Below are 21,411 nucleotides of genomic sequence, written 5' to 3'. Positions count from 1 at the left end.
TCCAGCAGCACAAGGCAAAGCCTGAATTCCAGAGTATTCCAGTTTGTCTTTTCCAGTTTGCTCTGCCCCTCCTCATGAAGCTACTTTGCTTCTGTTAATATCCAGCAAGTCCTAACATATCGTAAATCATAAAGTGTACACTTACAGCCCAAATGCTTTTGATACACAGGAGCAGTTTGCAAAGATTTCAGCATAGACTTCCTAGCTGTGCTTGGGGGCAGAATTTAAACTCCAGGTATTTCCCACTTCAAAATTATTTTAAAATTACTTCCAATCTCTGGCAAAAATAAGAAAGCAGTGGCATATTCTCCTCGTTTGGCCTTTCAGTCTTGGAGAAGACATTGTGTGATAGGCATCACAGACAGGGAATCAAGGAATGCTTTTCCTGCTTTGCCACTGACTCTGTGATCTTGACCAATTCTCTTTTTCTCTCAGCTTCAGTTTTCCCATGATGAAGATGTGATTAAACATTAATTTATGGCTGTAAGCTTATTTGAATCACCCCATAAAAATCAGTTTAGAAAGGAACATTATTAAATATCAGTCACAAATAAATATTGTTCTCCTTCCTTAGGTATTCTAAGACTTACCTTAAGACCTGGGGAGAGGATCTGTTGCTGATTTATCTGAATCACTGCAATAGCAATGAGAAGAACTATGCTTAGAAGAAGGAACACTTGGGCAACAACACTTGGGGTTCTGGTGAGCATCCTGAAACAACAAAAAGGGAAACACTTAAGGAATATGAAAGGATTCAGTGATTCTGCCTTAACCCCTGAAGCCCTGAATCAGTTGAGACTCCTCATAAAATCTCATTTCGTTAACTAGATTACACTACATGAAAATTCTGTGTTCTCCTCAGGAACTGCCTGGTGTTTTGCTACCACTAACTTTTTATTGTCTAGAAGGGGTGTGTCTATATTGTCATGCTAATGATGCCAGATTTCACCCTCAGGTGCCAGTCTGCTCCTTTCCCACAGTGCCTACATGTAGATGCATGCTCACCATCTCGTTCCCTCAGGAAACGAGAGCAATGGGCAGGCTGGGGCTAGTGCACACCCAACGATCCCATGTACACCTACAACATAGACAGAACCACAGCCATGTAGACACAATGCTGGCAGCTGCTGAGTACAGTTGGATATTTCTGCCAGAGATGCAAGGTCAGTGTCTGTAACAGATAAAGGCTGCTTCAGCAAGAAACAAAGGAGGTTTTAAGAACATTAACGTAGGCATCTTTCTTCTAACTGCTGATGTGTTCATGAAGCATGTTTGTGTGCATGTGTGTGTGCATATTAATGCGGAGCCTATTATTATCACTCTGCACTACACATAAAATATAAAATACACAGTTTAACTCACAGATCGTGCAATGGAAAGTTACTAAATCTAAGTAAATCTAACGTAGTTATGTCAGACAAACCCAAAGGTGACATGAAACTTGCATACTGACAATAAAGCTGTTTATATGTTCATATCCTCTGGAAAGGTTTTCTAGAATTCAAATGTGGTTTAGGTTTCCTGTAATATCTGTTCATCCTTTATTTTGCATGTCCCTGGCCAGACAGCTCTTCACCCCAAAAGGCCTTTCAGTACCTCCGAGTACTGACAATCCCCGTATCAAAAATTCTTATGCTCCACAGGGACTGAGGGGGAAAGAGGTGGCTGGTGGGAGATGGCAAGCTTAGAAGTGTCAGAGGAACACAAAAAGGAGAACTTCCCTGCTTTTCTCATTTTCAGAAACCAGTTATTTTGGCATAGAAATATCACGTTAGCCTGGAGTGATCTATCCTGACTCCCATCTTCTAATTCTTCCATACTGACAGTGGAGTATACCAGTGGCTGTTCAGGGCTGCCCTACTGTTTCAGCAGTTGCCCATGCCAGTCTGTGCTGAGGACAGGAGCTAAAAGGTGGTCTACAGTCCACAGCCACAGCACACTGGGTCAGCCCCGTTGTAGCTGCAACACATGGTCTTCTCCTTAGCTCCAATCAGAGCCAGAGGCCTGAGAGAGAAGTCAAAACGAATGCTTCTTCACACAGTGTCCATATTCTAAACCCCATGGGTTCTTCATCCTGTGTACCCGTGGTCCAACATCTATGTTCACATTCAAAAGAGAATCAAGTTATTTGTTTTGTTCTGGGAGTAGCTTCATGCTGAGCTTTGCCCACTGCTGCTGCTTTCCTTCTTTGTCTTCTGATTTCTGTTGTGAAATCTAACTCAGATTGGCTTTTGGAAACTCTTCATTTCAGCCTGACATATCTCACTTCCAGAATGTCATTTTTTACACTCATTAACCCACTTTTCTAAATCCATATGGGCTCCTTGTTTACTGCCAATCTACTCTTCCAATACTTTATTTTCTTGGCTTGGTAATAGCTTTATCATCTTAATCATCAGCCAGTTTTAAGAGAAAATTACCAGCCACATTGATGATTTATTTACTGCTGTCCATTGCTTTACTATCCTGAGGCATTCAAACATCATGTGCACAATGCATAAATGATAGAATGAAATCTTATTTTTACTATTAGAAAATATGTTAACATCTAAGATGAATTCTCACTGTAACCTGCGGATGATGTCAGGGCATACTAATTAGAATGTCAGGGCATACTATCTTATACAGATCAATTAATTTTTTAAAAGAGACAGCAGATTTTAACTATACATGTGTGAATAACCATCTGGATAAAATACTTGTCTTTAGGGGGAGAAAAAATCTTTTTCTTTAGTTTTCAGCTGTACATGCAGTTATCTATAATTGTAAAGTGACTGAAAGAGAACTATCTGTTTGCAACCTAATATATACCAGTCACTCCTGGATCAAAGCACTGATGTTCAGCGCTGGAAAAAAATAAGTCATTATCAAAGAAAAAAACACTTAGGGCAAATGACTCTTTGAAAAACTAAAGCATTACTAAAGAGCAAAGCAATAACCACTACGAACACTTAATAACACCCATGATGACTGCTGGAGTATTTCCTGCTGCATCTGTTTGCAAAGGGGAAATTGAAATCTTGGTTTGTTGAATTTCTCATGTGGTTCCCTGGTATTGGGATTTGTCTTCATCAGAGATTATTTCTCTTTTCAAAAATCTTTTTTGACAGGGAGCATATTAGGTAAGGGAGCATCTCTTAAGACATTCCTCATACAATCTTGTCCCATTGGCAATCAGGACAATTTCATCAGAGAATAATCTGTAAATCCTGATTTAAGCAACAGCCTCTGTGTCAGAAGGACACCTTACACTCCATGCCCGCTTGAAGTTGTCACACAGTTGACATCTTTGCTATCTATCTGAATTGTGCAAGACGCTGCAAGATTTCACATAACGGGATCAGAAGCACAGGGCTGTATTTACTTTTAGCTACACTCATTTAAGTCTCACACACATACCAGGCAATACAGTCATACTTGCCCATTCACTGAAATCTGTAGATACCAGAGAGGAGTTAATTCACGCCACAGTTTAAACAGAGTTGTAATGTAGGTAACTCTAGCTAACATTGAGCACTTGTTGGCAAAAAGCCAAATAAAAGAAGATTTTAATTAAGTATCTAAAAGCAGTTGCATTCCATTATTAAAACAACACCAACCTGAAGCAAGAAACAGCATAAATACTTATTTTCCACACCCAATTAAGTACACTGGGCCCCACAGGAGTATATTGGAAGGATCATTTTCTACACTTTACTTCAAGCAAAAAGAATACCTGCCTGCAAAGGAAAATGGACTAAACAACTTCATGCCACTAACATTTTGAGTTTAACTAGGTTAAATAAGCATCTGTATGAATGACAGTGCACCTCATGGCGCAACTCCAGCACATCTGACTCCAGATCAGAAGGTTGTGTCTTCAAGTCACACGGGGGCCTCCCCAAGGCTGCTCCCACTTTAACGGCTGGACTTGATGATCCTAAAAGTATTTTCCAACCTAAACGACTCTACGATATTATATGTTGAAGTTCCTTTTCCCAAGTTACTTGAAACATCAAACCCACTTATTTTAGGTACTAACCTGTTTGTTCATAGGGTGGATGGGCAAGCACCATAAATATCTTTCTTCACACTATAACCAGAGAGATACAAAAATATTAGCATTTATTTTAGAAGTGGTGTCCAGGTGAATGTTTTTCAAGTGCTAAAAAAAAAACCCAAAACCCCAACACCCCAACACCCTCCGCATTTTAAAAGCCGCAATAAAAACCTGTGAGGAGGTTTCACAGGCTTTCCTTCGGAGGAGAAATTAAAAACAAGCACACGGACCCAAAATTAGCGGCTGAACCTCAGAGCTTTCCCTCAGCTCACCGTCGTCCTGGGTGAGAAAGCGTCACACAACGATTGTGATTAGCGAGAAAGCACGAAGTTTTCCCCCAAAAAAGCCGCGGAGAGACAGAGACCCGCGGGCCACCCCACCAACGGCCGCGGCGGCGCGCGCCCACCCCCTCGCCTCAGCAGGACGGCCGTTGGGCGGGAAACCGCCCCTCAGCCCGGCTCCTGCCCCGGCTCTCCACCACCCGGGGATCCCCCAGCCCTCCGCCGGCCCGCGGTCTGCTTTATCCCGCGGTCTGCCGGCCCGCACCGCATCCGAACCTACCTCCCTAAGCCGCGGCTTCCCCGCTCCGTCCCGGGCTGAGGAGAAAAGGGAGACGGTGCACACTCGGAGTGGGGAGGTGGCAGTTGCGAGCGCCTCTCGCCCTGGAGGGGATTTGTGGAGACTGACTCGGTGGTTGCGCGCCTTCTGCTCCCGTATTTCCAAATAGACTAAAAAAAAAAAACCAATCAACTTGCAGGTAAAAAATCCAGACGAATTAGTTCAAGTGGAGGAAGGAGATCTGCGGCGAGTCGACGCATCTGAAGCGTTACCGCACCCAGAGATGTGGAGGGGAGCCGGGGGGGGGGGGTGGTGAAGCTGTGCCTAGCGAGGGGTGCCGCCGGGGGAGGAGGGGCCGGGCACGGGGGCCCCGGGGTGCAGTCCCTTCCTGTCAGCCCGGCTCATGCACTGCCGCTCTTGGACAGGCTCCAGCAGGGGAGCAGGTCGTGCTGGGAGCAACCCTGCGCCTGCAAAAACTCCCGCAACACAGCCGTGTCTCCCTCCTTTCCCCCTCCAGCTGCTCTCCTCTTTCCGGAAACGCAGATCTGGCTTTGCCTGCAGCTGATACAGCAGGATGTTGCTGGCTGTCCCTAAATATTCCTCAGCTCCCTCCCAAAGCAAAGACAGAAAGAGGGTTTTGCCTAGAGATGACACTGTGGGTGAAAGAACGGTATATTCCCGCCTCTTCTAAAAGTGCTTTCTCAGGAGGGCTTTTCTCAGCCTTCAGAAATGAGTAGCCCTCCAGTCTCAGGGCTACCTTTCCATTCAAGTTCAAGCGTACTGGCACCACTTTGTTTTGTAGTTTTGCTGGAGTTCTTGCCAAACCTAGACTGCTCAGTGGAGCTAGCACATACCCAGAAACATACGTAAAAGCAACATCACAGAGATCCTGCTCCCATCACCTGTCCGACCTGTGTGATCAGCTACAGCCAAGGATCATCTTACAGCCTGCAGGATGGGTTTGCCAGAGACTTGAGGTCTGGAATCACAGTGAGACACTTCAACCACTTTGCCACCATTTGCTTATTGTTCTAGGATTCAGAGTCACATAATGTAAAAAACTAAATGCACCTCTTTGATTCGTTTTCTCATCATGATCTTGATGAATTACAGTATGTTTGGTTTTTTTAATAAAGGAGAACAAGAAACCAGCTGCAGCCCTGTGAGCCATCTATAAGCATCCTTCCATAGTCTACTCATTTTGGGAGTGGAGGTAATTTCCTCTTTTTGATGACAACACATTATTAAAGCTGGTTTAATGATGATGTTGGTGGATCAGTTCAGCTATTTCTAGCACGTGACAACAAAGCCTCCCATCCCTCCTGATTCCCTGTCTGTTGCATGTAACTCCTTTCTTTTTTTCTGTATCATTTCTGTCCCTGTGGCATCTTTTTCTTCTCCCATCCAAGGGTATTTGTTTTAATGCATTTAGTCCAACTGACTGTATCGGTCTGCTCTGCTGCAGCAGAATCTGTCTCAGGCGTCCATTTAAAATGACAAGTTAGCTGGATTGCTTACCCCACAGAAAAGCATATTCTTTTTGCTACCATCAAACATAAACATTTTGAAATAAAAAATAAAACATCGACACCCACTTCAACCAGTCCTACAACTAACCCCCACCAGTGACTAAAATGTAATGCTTGCAAAGAAAGCAAACCTACCTTCTATATCATCTACTTCTAAAAAAACAGACATAAGAGATTCTTTTTCTTTCTGCACCATTTCCAAGAGCTGGGCTGTTGCATGAGCTGCTTTTCTTAAGACATTTATTGCCATGCTAAAGCCATGATAGCAGCATAAGCGATACGGGCTATAAAATCCCCCAGCTGCTTCAAAGTCCAGAACACTGGTCCTGAATCAAATGGACTAGAAACGAGATTCCCCTCCAGGCCTGCCCAGTGTCTGTGGCATGGTAACTGGTTTCATCAGTTCCTCTGCTTGAACCCTGGGGACCCATCTTAGATCGACTACTTTAGCTTCTTTTTTTCCTAAGCCTACCTCTTTGGCTTTTCATCAGTTTCCTCCTCAGCCCTGTCCTCCCTTTTATAGTTCCCTTCACCTGATCCTCAATCCCTTCCTCGCTCCCAAGGCATAGATTAAACTTCCTGCTACTTTCCCAGCCTTTGCCAAGCCTCTAGCATGCATACCTCCCCTCTCCATCATCTCCTTTGTTGCAGTACCTTTTTCTTCTCTCCCTTCAAGTATCCTTGTTTGAATGCATTTAGTGTAACTAACTGTATTGATTTGTTTTGCTTGGAAGGAATCTGCCCCAGGTGTCCATTTAAAAATGACAAATGAGCTGGATTGCCGACAGCCCCAAGGAAAAATTTATTGCTTTTGCTACCATTGAGCACGAATATGTGGAGTTAAAAGACAATGAATGATATTGGCAGATTCATATATGAATACCAGTTGCTATGATCAATAGCAAATCTCTAGAAACTAAAATATTATGGACATGAATAAAGTGTTTGTTACAGACACATTTCTGCAATGCATTTATGGTGTCACATTTACACAGGATACACAGCAGATACTGCTCCATTTCCGTATAGAGTGACAGCAGCAACATCAGGAGAGGGGATGGATGATTATATGTCTCAAGAGACCACAGAACTGCATCCTTGTGTAATGCTCATACAGCATTTGATGCTGGAATATTAAGAGGCCTCAAAATATCCTCTGAAGAGACAGCAATAGGGTGAAATGGAGAGAGATGTTAATGTAAAAATGGAGGTCAGAAGACACTGGTGGCTGCAATAAGATGAGTCTGGTTTCTCGCATGGTACTTTGCCAGCTCACAGAAGCAAGATCCGTCACCTGTTTCTGTGCATTCTTTGCAAGGTCCAGTAAACAGACGACTTCTCCTATTCCTCCTAAGCTTTCACTGCCTTTTTCACCATTTCTGTTGATGTCAGCAGATGGGTGTGATGGCCTTTAGCTCAGTTCATCACTTCCATCAATCTTCCTGGACACTTTCTTCCCAGGACTTTTCATCAGTGTTGACAAAGACTTCATTCACTAGGTTTATGCTCCCAAAGACCTCCTGTCTTCATGTTCACCTCCTTACCTCAGGATCAACTGTGAGAACTGGCAATGGAGGCAGAGCTGTCTAAAGAATTTGGGACCCTCTGGGCCAGCAGGAGTCAGGACGTTTAAATTAAATACAGTTTCTAGGCCATTTTTGTGACCAACATTTTATTCCAACTAAAAAAGCACTTCTTCTATTTGTTTCAGGCAAACATTCTACATACTATGTGTTCAAAGAAGAGCAACGAAGCTGGTGAAGGGTCTAGAGCACAAGTCCTATCAGGAGCAGCTGAGGGAACTGGGGTTGTTTAGCCTGGAGAAAAGGAGGCTGAGGGGAGACCTTATCGCTCTCTACAACTACCTGAAAGGAGGTTGTAGAGAGGTGGGGGTCGGTCTCTTCTCCCAAGTAACAAGCAATAGGACAAGAGGAAATGGCCTCAAGTTGCACCAGGGGAGGTTTAGATTGGTTATTAGGAACAATTTCTTCACCAAAAGGGTTGTCAAGCATTGGAAGCGGCCGCCCAGGGAAGCGGTTGAGTCACCATCCCTGGAGGTATTTAAAAGACATGTAGATGTGGCACTTAGGGACATAGTTTAGTGGTGGACTTGCCAGTGCTAGGTTAATGGTTGGACCTGATAATCTTAAGGGTCTTTTCCAACCTAAATGATTCTATGATTCTATGATTATAGCAGCATACCTTGTTAATTGCCAAATTTAGGAAGATAGCTCCCTAGGTTTTCAAGCAAGGAAGTCACAAACCACATCTGAAATCTACATTTTGAAGAATGTCAGATGTGATTCTCCTCAGAGATCAAGAATGCAGTTTTTTGTTTCTTTTACACAGTTGCAAAACTAATTTTTAATAATCTTTAAAAGCATCTGCTGCCCTACAGTTTTCTATCATCGTTGACAAAATAAACCATAAAGCAAATTCACAGCTATGACATAAGAAATTCAGTTTGTCCCTCTTTGTTTTGAATAATGGCTGGATAGAGACATTGCTTTTTCTCTTTCAGAGTTTCAGTGATGGCTTCTTCAAAGTACCTTAGACAGCTACTTGCTGGTTTATGTTTTTATTCCTTTACTGCAGCACTAAAGCTAATGATGTGTCTTAGATTCACTTTCTGAATCTTCTGGCTCATACATATGACTCTGTGATAATAACAGTTTTCTGGTCCACATCTTCTTCTTGTGAGGTCTTGAAACAAATAAGAAGCTGAACCAAAATACTTCTAACCTATTTATTTCCCTTCCCGAGACGTAAAGATTTATACCTTGCGTTTTTTGTCCAAAGAATCAAGAGCTGCTTTAATGACTTAAAACCCCTCAGGGACAGCCTTGATCACATGGTTATGAGCCACGACAAGTTGTAGGCACCAGCAAAATAAGCACGGAATTAGGGCAGCAGATTGCTAAGACAGCAGAAAAAGACAGCCCTTTGTCTATTTTGCTATGCCCGAGTTTTAGAAAGCCAAACTAGCTGCTGCAGCAGGAGAGGGTGTGGGCCAGCCATGCTACGCTGCTGGAAGGAGAGGAGCTTGCCAGGAGTAACAGTGACTGCTCCCATCCTCCTTGCTCCCTGCCCTCAAGCTGCAAGTCAAGCTCACAGAGCTTTACAGCAAACTCGTTCAATTTTTTTAGCCGTGCCTGCAAACATATGTTATGTCTTGACATACACATTCCATTGTCATAGCACTGACCACAGCAATCTGATAAAGAAATACCATACTCTTACAAGAAAGTCACTGTTATACTCAGAGAAATACACCATCTCCAGTGAATGGGGATAAATTCCAGAAACTACTCCTTGAGACTTAATCCTTTAAAAATTGCTATGTGAAAAACTGCTCAACATGGAATATTTTTGTGAGGCTGACAACTCTAAATGAATAATGTTCACTTTTCATGGTTCAGAAGTAATTGCTGACAAATCGCTAGTTCAGGAGAAGGGATTAATCCCCTATGTTTTCAAAGAAGTATGAAGAATTACTTGTAGTAACATTTCTATCACCTTTTTGTGCTCTTCCAGGAATGGATCAAATTGGCTGAGTAACTCTAAAATTCCTAGATAAAATCCTTTCCATTGCAATTCCATGCAGGTCAAGTTACCTCCTTGAGTACAAGATCTGTGGATGAATGAAGTTCTACTACAACTCTTGCCAAGTCCACCTGCCAGTATTGTTATTCACTGCTGCATTGCTTCACTTACTCTGAGTCAATGTAACAAGTTCTTTTTGTCGCTTTCTATGCACTAACATTAAACTGCAATTGTTTGGGATCATTCATAGGCTCAGAAATGCAATTATAGCCATTAAAGTCGTACAGAACAAGAAACCTGTGGGAGAAAACAACCAGCACACAAAGGAGTAGAATGATCCCTGCAATAGTGATCATAACAACCATTTCTAATTTGCAGACTCACCCTTATGTAGTTCCTGCTTGAAAACAGCCTGCACTAAATAGCTTGTTTGCTCACCAACTGAATAAATATAGAGAGACTTACTAAGGTCACAGTTTTGATTCTGACAGATTGAAAAGCTCTTATCCAGTATGGGGGAAGAGAACTTCTTGCTAACTGGAGTGCAAAGCTGGGTCTGTTGGAGGGCGTGAGGTGCACGTTGATTGGGATGTTCCTACAATCTTCACTGTGTTTCATTATCTTTATTCACCTTTTCAGTCATAAGTACAGTACCATCTCTCCAGTTCACAATAGTAATGGTAAATAATACACCTGATGTGAAAAATGCATCCAGTTTTGGTATATCTGGTGATTTTTCCTTTTGTTCATTCCTTTTGTCTCCATTTTGGTGCCCTGAATATTTATGACCTGCATAAGAGCATATCACACACACCGTTTTAGCATTGGCTGATGCATTTATGAACCCCCTGGCTTAAGTCAGGCAGGTTTGTGCCTTGAGTCAGTGCTGGGTGTAAGTATGAGTGCCAAAGACAATACAAAATCTAAGCGACAGAGATCCTGCCTGCAGCTGGATCCTGTTCTGTCAGACCTAAGCAATAGGCCCCATCAACCACAGGATTAGTTGTACATGCGCAGTAAAGCCAGACACATGAAAGGCAGCAGATGTATGGACCAGCCAAGAGTGCTGTCTCTCTCAAACACAAACACTGCAGTTATTTGCTTGGCCAAGTCAGCAGTATAAGCACAAAACAAGAAGGGTGATAATTTCATATGAACACTTTGAAAGCTGGTGTCAGTCTGCCTAGATATTAGTTTCTTCCTCTCTCTCCCCAGGTCAGGCCTAACAGTATCCTGTCCCACCTTTTGTCCTCCAAAGCCAAATCCACCTTTTGGCCTCTCAGCATGACAGTCATCCTGCTCCTTCTTGCCTGTCTTGCTTTCCTCCTCGCTCAGTCTTCTTCAGCTCTTTCCAATGGTCATGCTGTTCTGGTGAAATGGTTTTCCTCCTCAAATGACTCACACATATAAGGCCTCTCTCAAAAATGTGTCCATCTACCAGTGGTGGCAGATTCCTTTAAATAAAATCAGGACAAAAAAATTGTCTCTGTAAAAAAGCATATGTGTGCCAATCTACTGTGGACATATGAAGAGAGACAAACGGGATGTGTTGTACCTCAGGATGGTGAGAATAAATATTTTTTGTTGTATCCTGAGTAAGTATGAAGATATGAGTGCCCTTGCAGCTGTGATGGTCTAAGGACATGGGAAGGACAAGTCTGTAGATGGAGGCAGTATCTCGTACTAGACCTTGTATAAAGATGGTGTAGTTGGAAAAAGTAGACAAGCTTTGAGCCCTCCAAACCTTCTGGCCTGAAATAGCAGCAGCAGACTTCAAAGCCAGAGACAAGTTTAGAACAATTGCTTGGATTTTAAGCAGCTAGGTACCTGGTAGACTGTTGCTGAAAGCAAAGATAATTCTTTGGAGTAAAGCAGATATTAGTAGGGAGAAGATGGATGGCAGAATACTTATTTCCTGGGGAAATAAGAGATATGAGAATATGGAGTATTAAGGAGAGGTGGAAGGAAACAAAAATGTGCCATGAACCTAACTTTTCTACTGAATGCCTGATTTCAAAAGTTTTTGGATGACTACTCAGTACCAGGTGACCAAAAGCTAAAGGTCCTAAGAGTCATTGGTTCATTATAGTCATGGAAGCCATGGTTGGTGGTCTACAAACTTTGGCAGCACTGGATAATGGACCGGGATTCAATGCATTGGGTCTAAACCCTAGTCAGCTGCTCTGTGATGACAGACACTGTCCTCCGATCTCCCCCCAGTCATGGTCTGTCCTGTGAGCTCTCTGAGGAAGGGATTATCTCTGAAGTGGAAGAGGCATGGTGCCAAGAACAGCGGAGCCCTCATTTGGCCAGGGTACAGGGCAGAACTGTGACAAAAGAGATTAATCATCATAAACGTGAAACAGGGCTCTGTGAAGCCGCACATGCTCATAGTCCAGCTGACTTTGATTAAGATCCATGAGCACAAAAGCTGACCTCCCTGGTGTCGCTTCACATCAGTGCAAACAATTATCACCCACATAAAAACAATCACGTATCTATGGTTTCCAAGCTATTTCACTTGCCAAGAACAAATTAGCTTCATCTTGTACCGTATATATACAGCTTTTTACATAAACCTGTATATGCAAAGTTTTAAATGTGAGAGGCTGCCAGATAGGCATTTTCACTTTGACTTCTACCTGCTGAGCAAGGTTAACTGTATTTTGGGAATATGCCTATGCATACTTTAATATTGTATTTTTCAGTTTGCTACTCTTTCTTCACCTCAGTAATTCAACCCTGCTTTCCCAAGACTAATACAAAAGAACTAACAGACGTACTGGATCAGACAGAAGGTGGATGTGTCTTGTCTCTAAACACCAGTAGGAGCAGATGTCTGTGAGAAGACTGTCAGGACTGGGCTACCACACACGGGTAATTCCTCTGAAATACCCTCTCAGCTGCTGCCATCTCTGGCCTTAGAGACTTCTTGAGCCAGATGTTGTATCCGCTTTAATAGCCCCTGATGGACCTCTTTGCCCCTGAATGTGTTTGATGGCTTTTTGAGCACATGCATGTGCAGCAGGCAAGTCTACAAGGTGCCTGTCTGTTTCTTAAAAGTTCAACAGCAGCTTGAATGCCAGAAGCAGTCTGGTTTAATTGGCTTGGCTCCCTTAGTAAGTTCCAGACTTGCACAGAGAAACCTTGTCCAAAAATCTCTTTTTAAAATTCTCTGAGACATGCTTAATTCTTTTATAAACTGAGGTATATTTATCCAGTGTTATAACTGTTGGGGGTTTCTTAGGGTATATTTATGCTTGCCTACTGCTTATGATTAAGTTATTAGTTTTAGTATAATGATGAAAAATGAAAACATGAAATGCTCTAATGTTACTGCTTCAAATTCCTAAGTCTGCATGTGTAAGCCCAAACAGGACTAGAAAAGCCCGTGCAGCAATAATGGTAATAATAACAATTATTAAATTTGCAGGCACGCAGCGTTTCATCCTGCTTTGCACCAGGAGGTGCAGGTCCATTATGATAACAGTAAAAAAGGCACAAGGACTCTGTTAAGGTATCATTTAAAATGCTATTTATTATAGCTAACCCTGTAAGGAGAGAATGGTATAGATAATCTTATGTTCCATTAGCTGGTGGGAACTGCAAGTGGTGTAGCATCAAATGGGACCCCGACCCACGCGCAGCATGTTCGGCAGACACCTTCTGTAGAGGAGATATTCCCCCATTTCAGTCATTGGAGCTACTATAGGATTTTCTTACAAGAAACAACTCTGTTCATCATTTCCACTGCCAAACAGAAAGGATGTTCACGTGGGAACTTGCTGCTGCACACCTAGATAATGGCATGGACATGCAGGAGGCCTAATCACCCATGCCAAGAGGGAGCTGCCTGCAGGCTCCTCCACTACAATCAACTGCAAAGTCTATCCTGCGGCCAAGGGATTTGTGCAGCACAACACGGGCCTGAAGGCCAGGCTGTGCGCGCAGCAAAGTGCAGCACCAAACAGGCTGGGCGGCTGGGGACACCCACCACGGTGACAGTGGAGCATGCAGAGACTGGGAATCACGTTTGCATTGTGATTCCACTGTGTATTACTATTGCGATACCATGCTTGTGTTGTGCCTTCAGTACATTGCTACTATCACTCTTCTAAATCAAAATCCTGTGTAAAGCCAAATATATCGAAGAAGTCAATTTGATATTAAACATTAAACCTTCCTTGTGGAGTATCTGAAGGAGCCTGCTCAGAGAATATTGGACTCTGACAGCATCACAGACAAAAATCTCAGTGTGTATATATGGTCTTTGCTGTGGGTGAAATGCCTTTTCACGGGGTGCATACAGCAGTCAAAAGAAGAGCTTAATGGGAGCATGAAGGGGTACAGAGGCTTTTTGCTGGCTCCCTGCACAAGCTGAATTTCCTCACTACTAAACTGTCTCGTAATCAGCTTATTTACATGTATCACTTTTATAGCCAGACCTTGGCAGAGCTTTCTGACCCAGATGTGAATTTGAAACTTCCCATCTTTTTAGGAGTCTGACTGTCAACACTTGCCTTTGACCTGATATGTGACCCATGGGCCACCTCCTGCAGGTCCCTCTGGCCGCTCCTTCATGTTTCTAGCAGACTTTTAATACGCATTAGGTATAACTTTGCAAGACTTTTGGACGATCAAACACATGAGAAAACGATGTGAATTAGGGGCTTTCAGGGTCAGAATTTAACAACCAACAAGAGTTAAAGACCCACCTATACACTCTGAGAAACAGATTTGCTTTTGCATTAATGTATATACATTTGCATGACTCTGCACAGACTTTTAGAACAACCTAACCTTAGGAGGAAATTGCATCCATTCCTGCGTACATTCATAAGAATAATCCAGCAGGAGAAGTAACGGTTAGCGCCACCTCACCCTAATTACAAACCAAAAAAATAGAGAGGGAAAGTTCAAACATTCAAGCAAACCCACAATGATTCCATCCTGGTCTCTTTCAAAAAAGGGGCTTGCTGCTGTCACCTGGGAGGGGTCAAAAATTAACAAACATTACACCTACTGCTGTCATGTCTGCCCGCAGGGGTTGTCCACATTCCTGCCACTAATCCCAAAGGTGATAGAATGGAAATTAAGGGACCACTCAAATGAAAAGTGCTCTCCTGAATTGCCAGGCTCCTCAGTGAGATATATTGAGATAGACACAGAGGCAGCTTTCAGAAATGAGGCCAGTGGCAGTTTTCTATAGCTGACACAATATGTATGTTTATTGAAGAAACAAGTGGGAATAGAAGAAGTACAGCATGCCCAGGGCAAAGAAAAGCGTGTTTGTGCTCAGCACATCAGAGAGGTCACCAAAGAATTGTTCTGTGTGAACATATGACCTCTGTACTGCTGCCAAGAAGATGGAAACACGGTATTATGAGAAGCAGCTTTCATTAAGCACCTCATATTTCTAAGGTAAAAACAACAGAAAATACACAGCAGATTTGTTGCACTCAGTTATTTCGTCCCTTTTCCCTCCTCTTCCAAGTAATACCCATCTCATCCCTTTTACCTGGAGACATCCCAATACACTTTCCAAGTCAGAAGGGCAATTTTGCCTAATGCAGAGCTGGGTACATTCGCCCCACGATGAAACAGAAAAGCCAGGCATGAAAGAAAATAATATTTTTTAAAGCTTCTGCTAGAGTTGTTTACAGTTATTCCTGTTTGCCAGAGTAAATGCAGTTGACTTCTAGGAACTGACAGCCCACTAACAAACTGGTCTATTGAGACCATGAGAGATATTTATTCTTTTGAGGTCAAATTCTCTATTGGCTCAACTCCACCGACTTGAATTGAATTCCATAGTCATAACTTTTACAAAGTTAACCTTCACAGACAAAATTAAAATTCACTCATTCTTTGCAGAATTTTTTCATACAGTGAAGCTAACAATGTGAACTGATTAGTTCATGCAACAAATTCATGTAACTGTTTTCCTTTAGTGATAGTTAAGGTTGCTTCAAGATACATTCTCTCCTTCTAAGGCTGGAAATGAGACACAAAGGAAGAGTCTCATGGATTCATCACTTCACTCATAACATAAATACACACTGGGACTCCATAATTTGAAAATTTAGTTATTGACTAGGAATCCACTTTCTGCAGAGACTTTTAAAAACCTCCCCACCAAAAATTGTTTTTTAAAATCAGTCTGCTGCTAGAAGATGAAAATTTGGCAACAGAATGGGTATTTTTGATCAAAATTTTCATTCCAAAACAAAAATACCCATTTCAGCTTATTTCAGCACCAAATGACATTAAATCAGTCCACAGACACAATGGTGAAAATGCAAAAATGGGCTCAGTTCAACAGGAGAGACCGAAAATACGCCGCCAGCCCTTCCCTCACAAGAATTTATTGCCTGTTGGTCCCAACATTGTTGTGGGAAATGGAAAATGTGTATGTGAATCCCCACTGGAGGAGGCATGAACTAGATCTGGGTCTCTCATGTCATGAAAGAGAGCTTTTAACAGAGCTTACTATTGGCAAAAAGGATAAAACACCTGCCATCTGCTTAGCTTCAAAGGGTGATTTTCCTCTGCCAGTTCCCAAAAAGGACCATGACACCCACTTGTAGGAAAGAAGGACAAGCCACTCATCCTGAGTGGAACAAGGTGCTTCTCTGTGACACCAAGTAAGGCTCTTCCCTCCCAGAGACAAAGAGGAATTAAGCCTTACTCCTCAGTATTTTCTCCTCCGTTATCTGTGGCTGACATTTCTGAGGACGGTGTCGTGAATCCTGTTTGGAGGCACTTCTCTGCCTCCATGCACAATCTAGAAAGCCATGGGGACTAACTGCTGGCTGCACACTTCACCAGGAGACAAATGCGTGGCAGATATCTATATTCTCTGCTAGGTCTGGAGTTCTACCCTTAACCACTGACTGAGAAAGGACAGTAAAGGTTGGCACCACAGCATGTTCTCCCTGGATACAGGTGGTAAGGAAACAGGGATAGCAAAACCTCATTTCCTTCCCAGGGCCTGTGGTCTAGGCTCTTGGGTTAGACTGGTTTTGCCAGCTAGTTCCACCCTGAAAAGCAAGATAACATAGTCTGAGCAAAGAGGAAAAAACACCTGTTTTTAAATAAGTGAATAAGATTTTGCCTCCTAACAAATACTTGCCTTGTAAGCATTTATTCCCAGAGGCTCTTTGTGAATGCATTAGTTTTACATCTGGATCTTCAGTAGAAGACTACATGCGGCCAGGACAGAGCTGTGCCTCTGTGAACACCCGGGAAACCAGTTATTTCATAGTCTTTGGAAAGCAGAATAAGAGTTTTAAAATGGCAACCCCAGCTCTTCCTGTGCTTAAAATACAGCCAAGCTATCCACAACACTGCCTACATTATGACTTGCTAGGCTGGGGATTGAAATGGGGGGAGAAAAAAGGTTAATGCATTCAAGGCAAGAGGTGGAAAGAGCAAACACAGGTAGGACAGTGAGCCAAGCTAAGGAACACAAAGATTTTGCTTCTTTCCAAGTAGTTTCCTTGCTGGTTTTAGAATGTCATTTAGACTAAGGTGTTGGGGTCAATTTAAAAAAAAGTATTTCCTTGATAGGCTCCCAACATGAAAGATCTGCCACGTCTTGCACTGAATCACTGGTGGACTCTAATTCCGCTGGTTAAACGTGCTCTCAGATGCACTAATACTGAGAAACACAGGGAAACCATCATTGACTTTCAAGCAGAATTTTAAGGGAGGGTATGACCAGTCCTGCTTCGTGTGCATCTCTCTATATTTCCCACTTACTTGCAGAACATGGGAAAAGAGAAGCACCCATGCTTTTTTCCCCACTCTAGTTCTCAGTCCCTGTGCTTTTTAGATCCCAGTCAGCATATATCTGTCTACACATCCATCTGTCTGGTGCTCGGCAGGGAGGTCCTCCAGTGTGCCAGTTCACTTATGGGGATTTAACTTGCGTTCTCACTGCAGTCAGGAAAACAAACTGAGGGAGCACTGCCCATGACATATGTCAGCAGGTACTAAGAAGACTGGGAATAATATATGCAAAAGCTTGAAAAAGGAAGCAGATCCTACTTTGCAGTGGTCAACTAGCACAACAGAGGAACTGATCCTGTTTAAAGATCCCTTTTTTTAACCTGCTGGAAAAGCAGGGCAAAGGAAGCTACAGATGGCAAAGAGGAAAAGTTAGAAAACACAACTAGAAGACAGAATGAAGAAAAAAAAGAAATAACTCTCCTTGCAATGTGAGGGCTTAATAGAGAATTGCAGCCATTAGCTATCATGGAGCTCCTAGCAATGCCTCCTGGAAATAAATTCTGCATTGGACTTGTAGGCAAAATTCTCAATTGATATTAAGCAACAGAGCTCTCAGCTCCTTCATACCAGCACAGGATCTGCCCCCACATGGATCACAGATTGATTTTGAGAAATCCTGCACCCCTCCAGGAAAGAGGCAATTTTCCCTTGCATCAGTCGTGTGTTCCACCTAGAACCTTGTGTGCTCCTTGGACCTCTGGAGAGCTCCCCGCTGCCTGCTGAACTGTCAGAGCACAGCAGTAATGTTCAGGTCTAGCAAAGAATGGTGGATCAGTGGATTGGCCCTCTTTGCTTATGTTTATTTTTGCAATGTCTCAACAGTATTTGTGTGCTCATATCAGTGCTGCAACCTTCTCTTAGCATGAGACCATATTCAGATACAAAAAGCATCCCAGAACATTTTCCCACAAGCTCTTGGGAGCCTCTGCTAACCTCATGCCAGCGAAACTTTAAAATATAAAACAAACCTACCCCTTCCAGGAAGAAGAAGGAGATTTAAATCAGAACAGGGGCTGTGATGGGAGACAATGTTGCATTAGCACAGAGACAACTACTTAAGGTTTGGCAGCTTCTGATTAATACCAAGCTTAGTCCACCTCCCAAGAAAGATATTTTCCAATTGATTTCTATGGGGTTTGGCTAAGGCCCACAATGTGCATACTGTGGATTATTCCTCTCATCCTAGGCTCTCAAAAGTACTAAAATAGGAATGAAGTTAAAAGGGGAAAGAAGGGTCCCAATTTTGCCCTCTTTGTGCATGGACAGGTTCAATGGGACTTTCAGGGGGGAGATCAACTGCCTGATGTCTTTTGATTTGATGTCTTTTGATTTGATGTCTTTTGATTTGATGTCTTTTTTTACAAATTTTGCGAGTAGGATCATGATTTACTTGCAACATCCATTCTCTCATGCCTGACTTGCTCAGTAATCGTAAGTACTAACATTGTTCCATTGAGAAGCAGTAAAAATATACAAAAGCTGCAATTTCTCTGATCGCACACCCCTACTGTTAAAATACTGAAAAGACCAAAATCTTCTGTAGAAAAAAAAATTCTAAGTTTTCTGTATTACTGCTGCTCACTGAAACTTCCTTCTGACACCAGTTCGATGGTAACAGAATTGAGCAATATGCTCCACAGGAAAAGATAACAAAGAATCGATGTCTAAGCAATTTCAGGATCATCTCTGAATTTGATGTCCAGCTGATTAGTTTACCATCATAATGGTTCCTCGGTCCTATTTTAAGCATCTTAGAGAAGAACACTTTGTAACCCAGTTAAAATGCTTCCTCATCGGACAGAAATCAATATCCAACAAGGCAGCAATGACATCTCTCAAATTTTGTTATGCTCACTACAGAAGCGCTTGCAATTATTAATCCCAGGGAACCTACTGCAAAATTGAACAGGTTTTAAATAATCCAGCATAGTAAAAGGAGCTTCTAACAATTCATCCAGAGAAGAGAAGATTGCCTATTCCTGGGAAGAACCTGGGAAGAGAAGATGCCTATTCCTCCTTCCTTCACCCAGACTGACCAGGTCTGGGTGGCTGTGCCTATTTGACTTGGTATTGAGACAAGGCAACTCTCAACACCTGTGTGTCATGGAGGGAGGCAAGGCAAGCCACTCTTGAGAGCATATTCCCTGTGTGTCAATGCTACATAGTTTGGGGTGGAAGGGATGAGGGAATTCATTGCTCTGTTGCCTTTAATTCTCCATAGTCCCTTTGATCTCCACGCAATCTCTGTTCTTGGAAATATGAGAGAATAGCTCATATATATCTCACACATATATATGCATACACACACATTCACACATATTTTTATATATGTATATTCTTCATATAGATATATATATTCCTGTGTGCATTGAGTCTCCTCATCTGTGTAACCGGAGTAGGGCTTATAAGACAGTGTTGCGCTAGATGCCATGCATGGCAGATAGGCTTGAATCTTCGCTATACTGGCTAGACATATTATTAATACAGTTACAATAATGCTAACACATACAGTCCAAGCTATGCAATTATTGCTCACTCCTATTCATTCTCTAGTTAAAATTGTTATGCACAGACTTTCTGGTATTCAGTCCTTTCCCTGTTGTTAATGCTCACCCTTTCCATGCCCTCCTGGGTCCTAAGGTCAACGGTGCCAGTCTTAAAGGGGAAGGTTTAAAATCAGTCACCCGTGTCCCAAGTTTTTTGTTGGGAAGTATGTGCTCAATATGTGTGTGGGCAGAGGCATCTGTTCCTCCTTGGTTTGGTGTCCACTTAGCGTTACTTTTACACGCTCTCTGTTTTTTTGAAGTCATTCATTCTTCCCTTACTGGCCCACAAGTTAGTTATAATAACTACTTGGTTTCATTAAACTTTTGCTTAGACTTTTATCACAAATGGCCAAACCATACCATTGCAGAATCAGCATTAAGCTATAGCAGAAGATGGTGCAATGGCACCCTGATGCTTTCCTGATTGTTGAGCAATGTTTTGCAGTTAGAGCTGAACAGGTTGATAACCACCCACTAAACTCCTTACAGGCTCAGAGGCCCAAGCTGTAACGTTGGTAGAAAGCCGGTGGCCTTCTGCTAGCAATGGCCACCCCATAGTTACTGTGATTCAGAGGAAAGTCTCTTTTGATCTCCCTGCCAGGAAGCCCTCCCAAGGCAAAGAAAGCTCTTGACCTTATGATATATAAGGTGTAAGTGTGAATGACATGTACAGTCCGTGCAATGTGGTATGACTTGAGGGCTTTCTTCCTCCTTTATGTCTACTCACTTGAAAAGGACAAATGGTAAGAGTCAGAAGCATCATTAAGCAGAGCTTGGATATGTAACCATTTATAATGTAATATGAACGGCTACATGACCACAATGAAGGTTTCTGCAAGAGAAAGAAATCAGCTCGCTAGAAGACCCATACGGCATGGAGTGCAGTCTTGGATGAAGTTCTTTTACGCAGCCCCAGAAGTGGCACATACTTAGCAGTAAGTCAAGACACCGTGAATCATGGCCAATACTCAACAGCAGATACCAACAAGCAGCATATCACACACAGTTCTCTTGGATTAAATCATCCTTGACTTGATTTCATTCTTCATTCTACTCATTTTTCTTAACATTTTGCTAAAGTCCACTCTGCTTCTACATACAACTTTCTGACCTTTACATTAATGACCCTCATCAGCTGGTGGGGTTTTTTAATTCAGAGCAGCTCTAGCTACCTCCGTTACACTCTGCAGATCTGCATTCTAACTCACCTATATTCTTATGTTCCTGGACTTCATGCAATGCACTCCTCTTGCCTAGCTATATGTAAGAGTAGCTGGACCTAGAAAACCTTAGTGCAGTTGTGCTCCTGACTTCCAGGGCCTTGTCCCTAACACTGCAAAACACAATGTGTTCAGCCATTCAGAAATTCCTCACTCTCCTTTCCTAATGCACCTGAGTGGGGCAC

The 21,411-nt window shown here is 42.6% G+C and overlaps 1 protein-coding gene across 2 annotated transcripts in view; it reads right to left on the bottom strand.

Annotated features, from left to right (window-relative positions):
- Positions 1-21,411, bottom strand: part of ENTPD3 (ectonucleoside triphosphate diphosphohydrolase 3) — a 53,777-nt gene that overhangs the window by 19,512 nt on the left and 12,854 nt on the right. For both annotated transcript variants that reach the window (XM_072853892.1, XM_072853894.1), the window contains exons 2-4: positions 4,601-4,767; positions 4,022-4,072; positions 591-711 (exon numbers count right to left, since the gene is read on the bottom strand). In XM_072853892.1, the coding sequence (XP_072709993.1) occupies positions 591-710 (120 nt within the window). In that variant the 5' untranslated portion in view covers position 711; positions 4,022-4,072; positions 4,601-4,767. The remainder of the gene's footprint in view (positions 1-590; positions 712-4,021; positions 4,073-4,600; positions 4,768-21,411) is intronic.

The sequence above is a fragment of the Ciconia boyciana genome, chromosome 2 (genome assembly GCF_034638445.1).
Source record: "Ciconia boyciana chromosome 2, ASM3463844v1, whole genome shotgun sequence".
Classification (NCBI taxonomy): Eukaryota; Metazoa; Chordata; class Aves; order Ciconiiformes; family Ciconiidae; genus Ciconia; species Ciconia boyciana.
The sequence above is the reverse complement of the archived record's forward strand: the minus strand, read 5'-3'. Positions and strand labels throughout refer to the sequence as shown.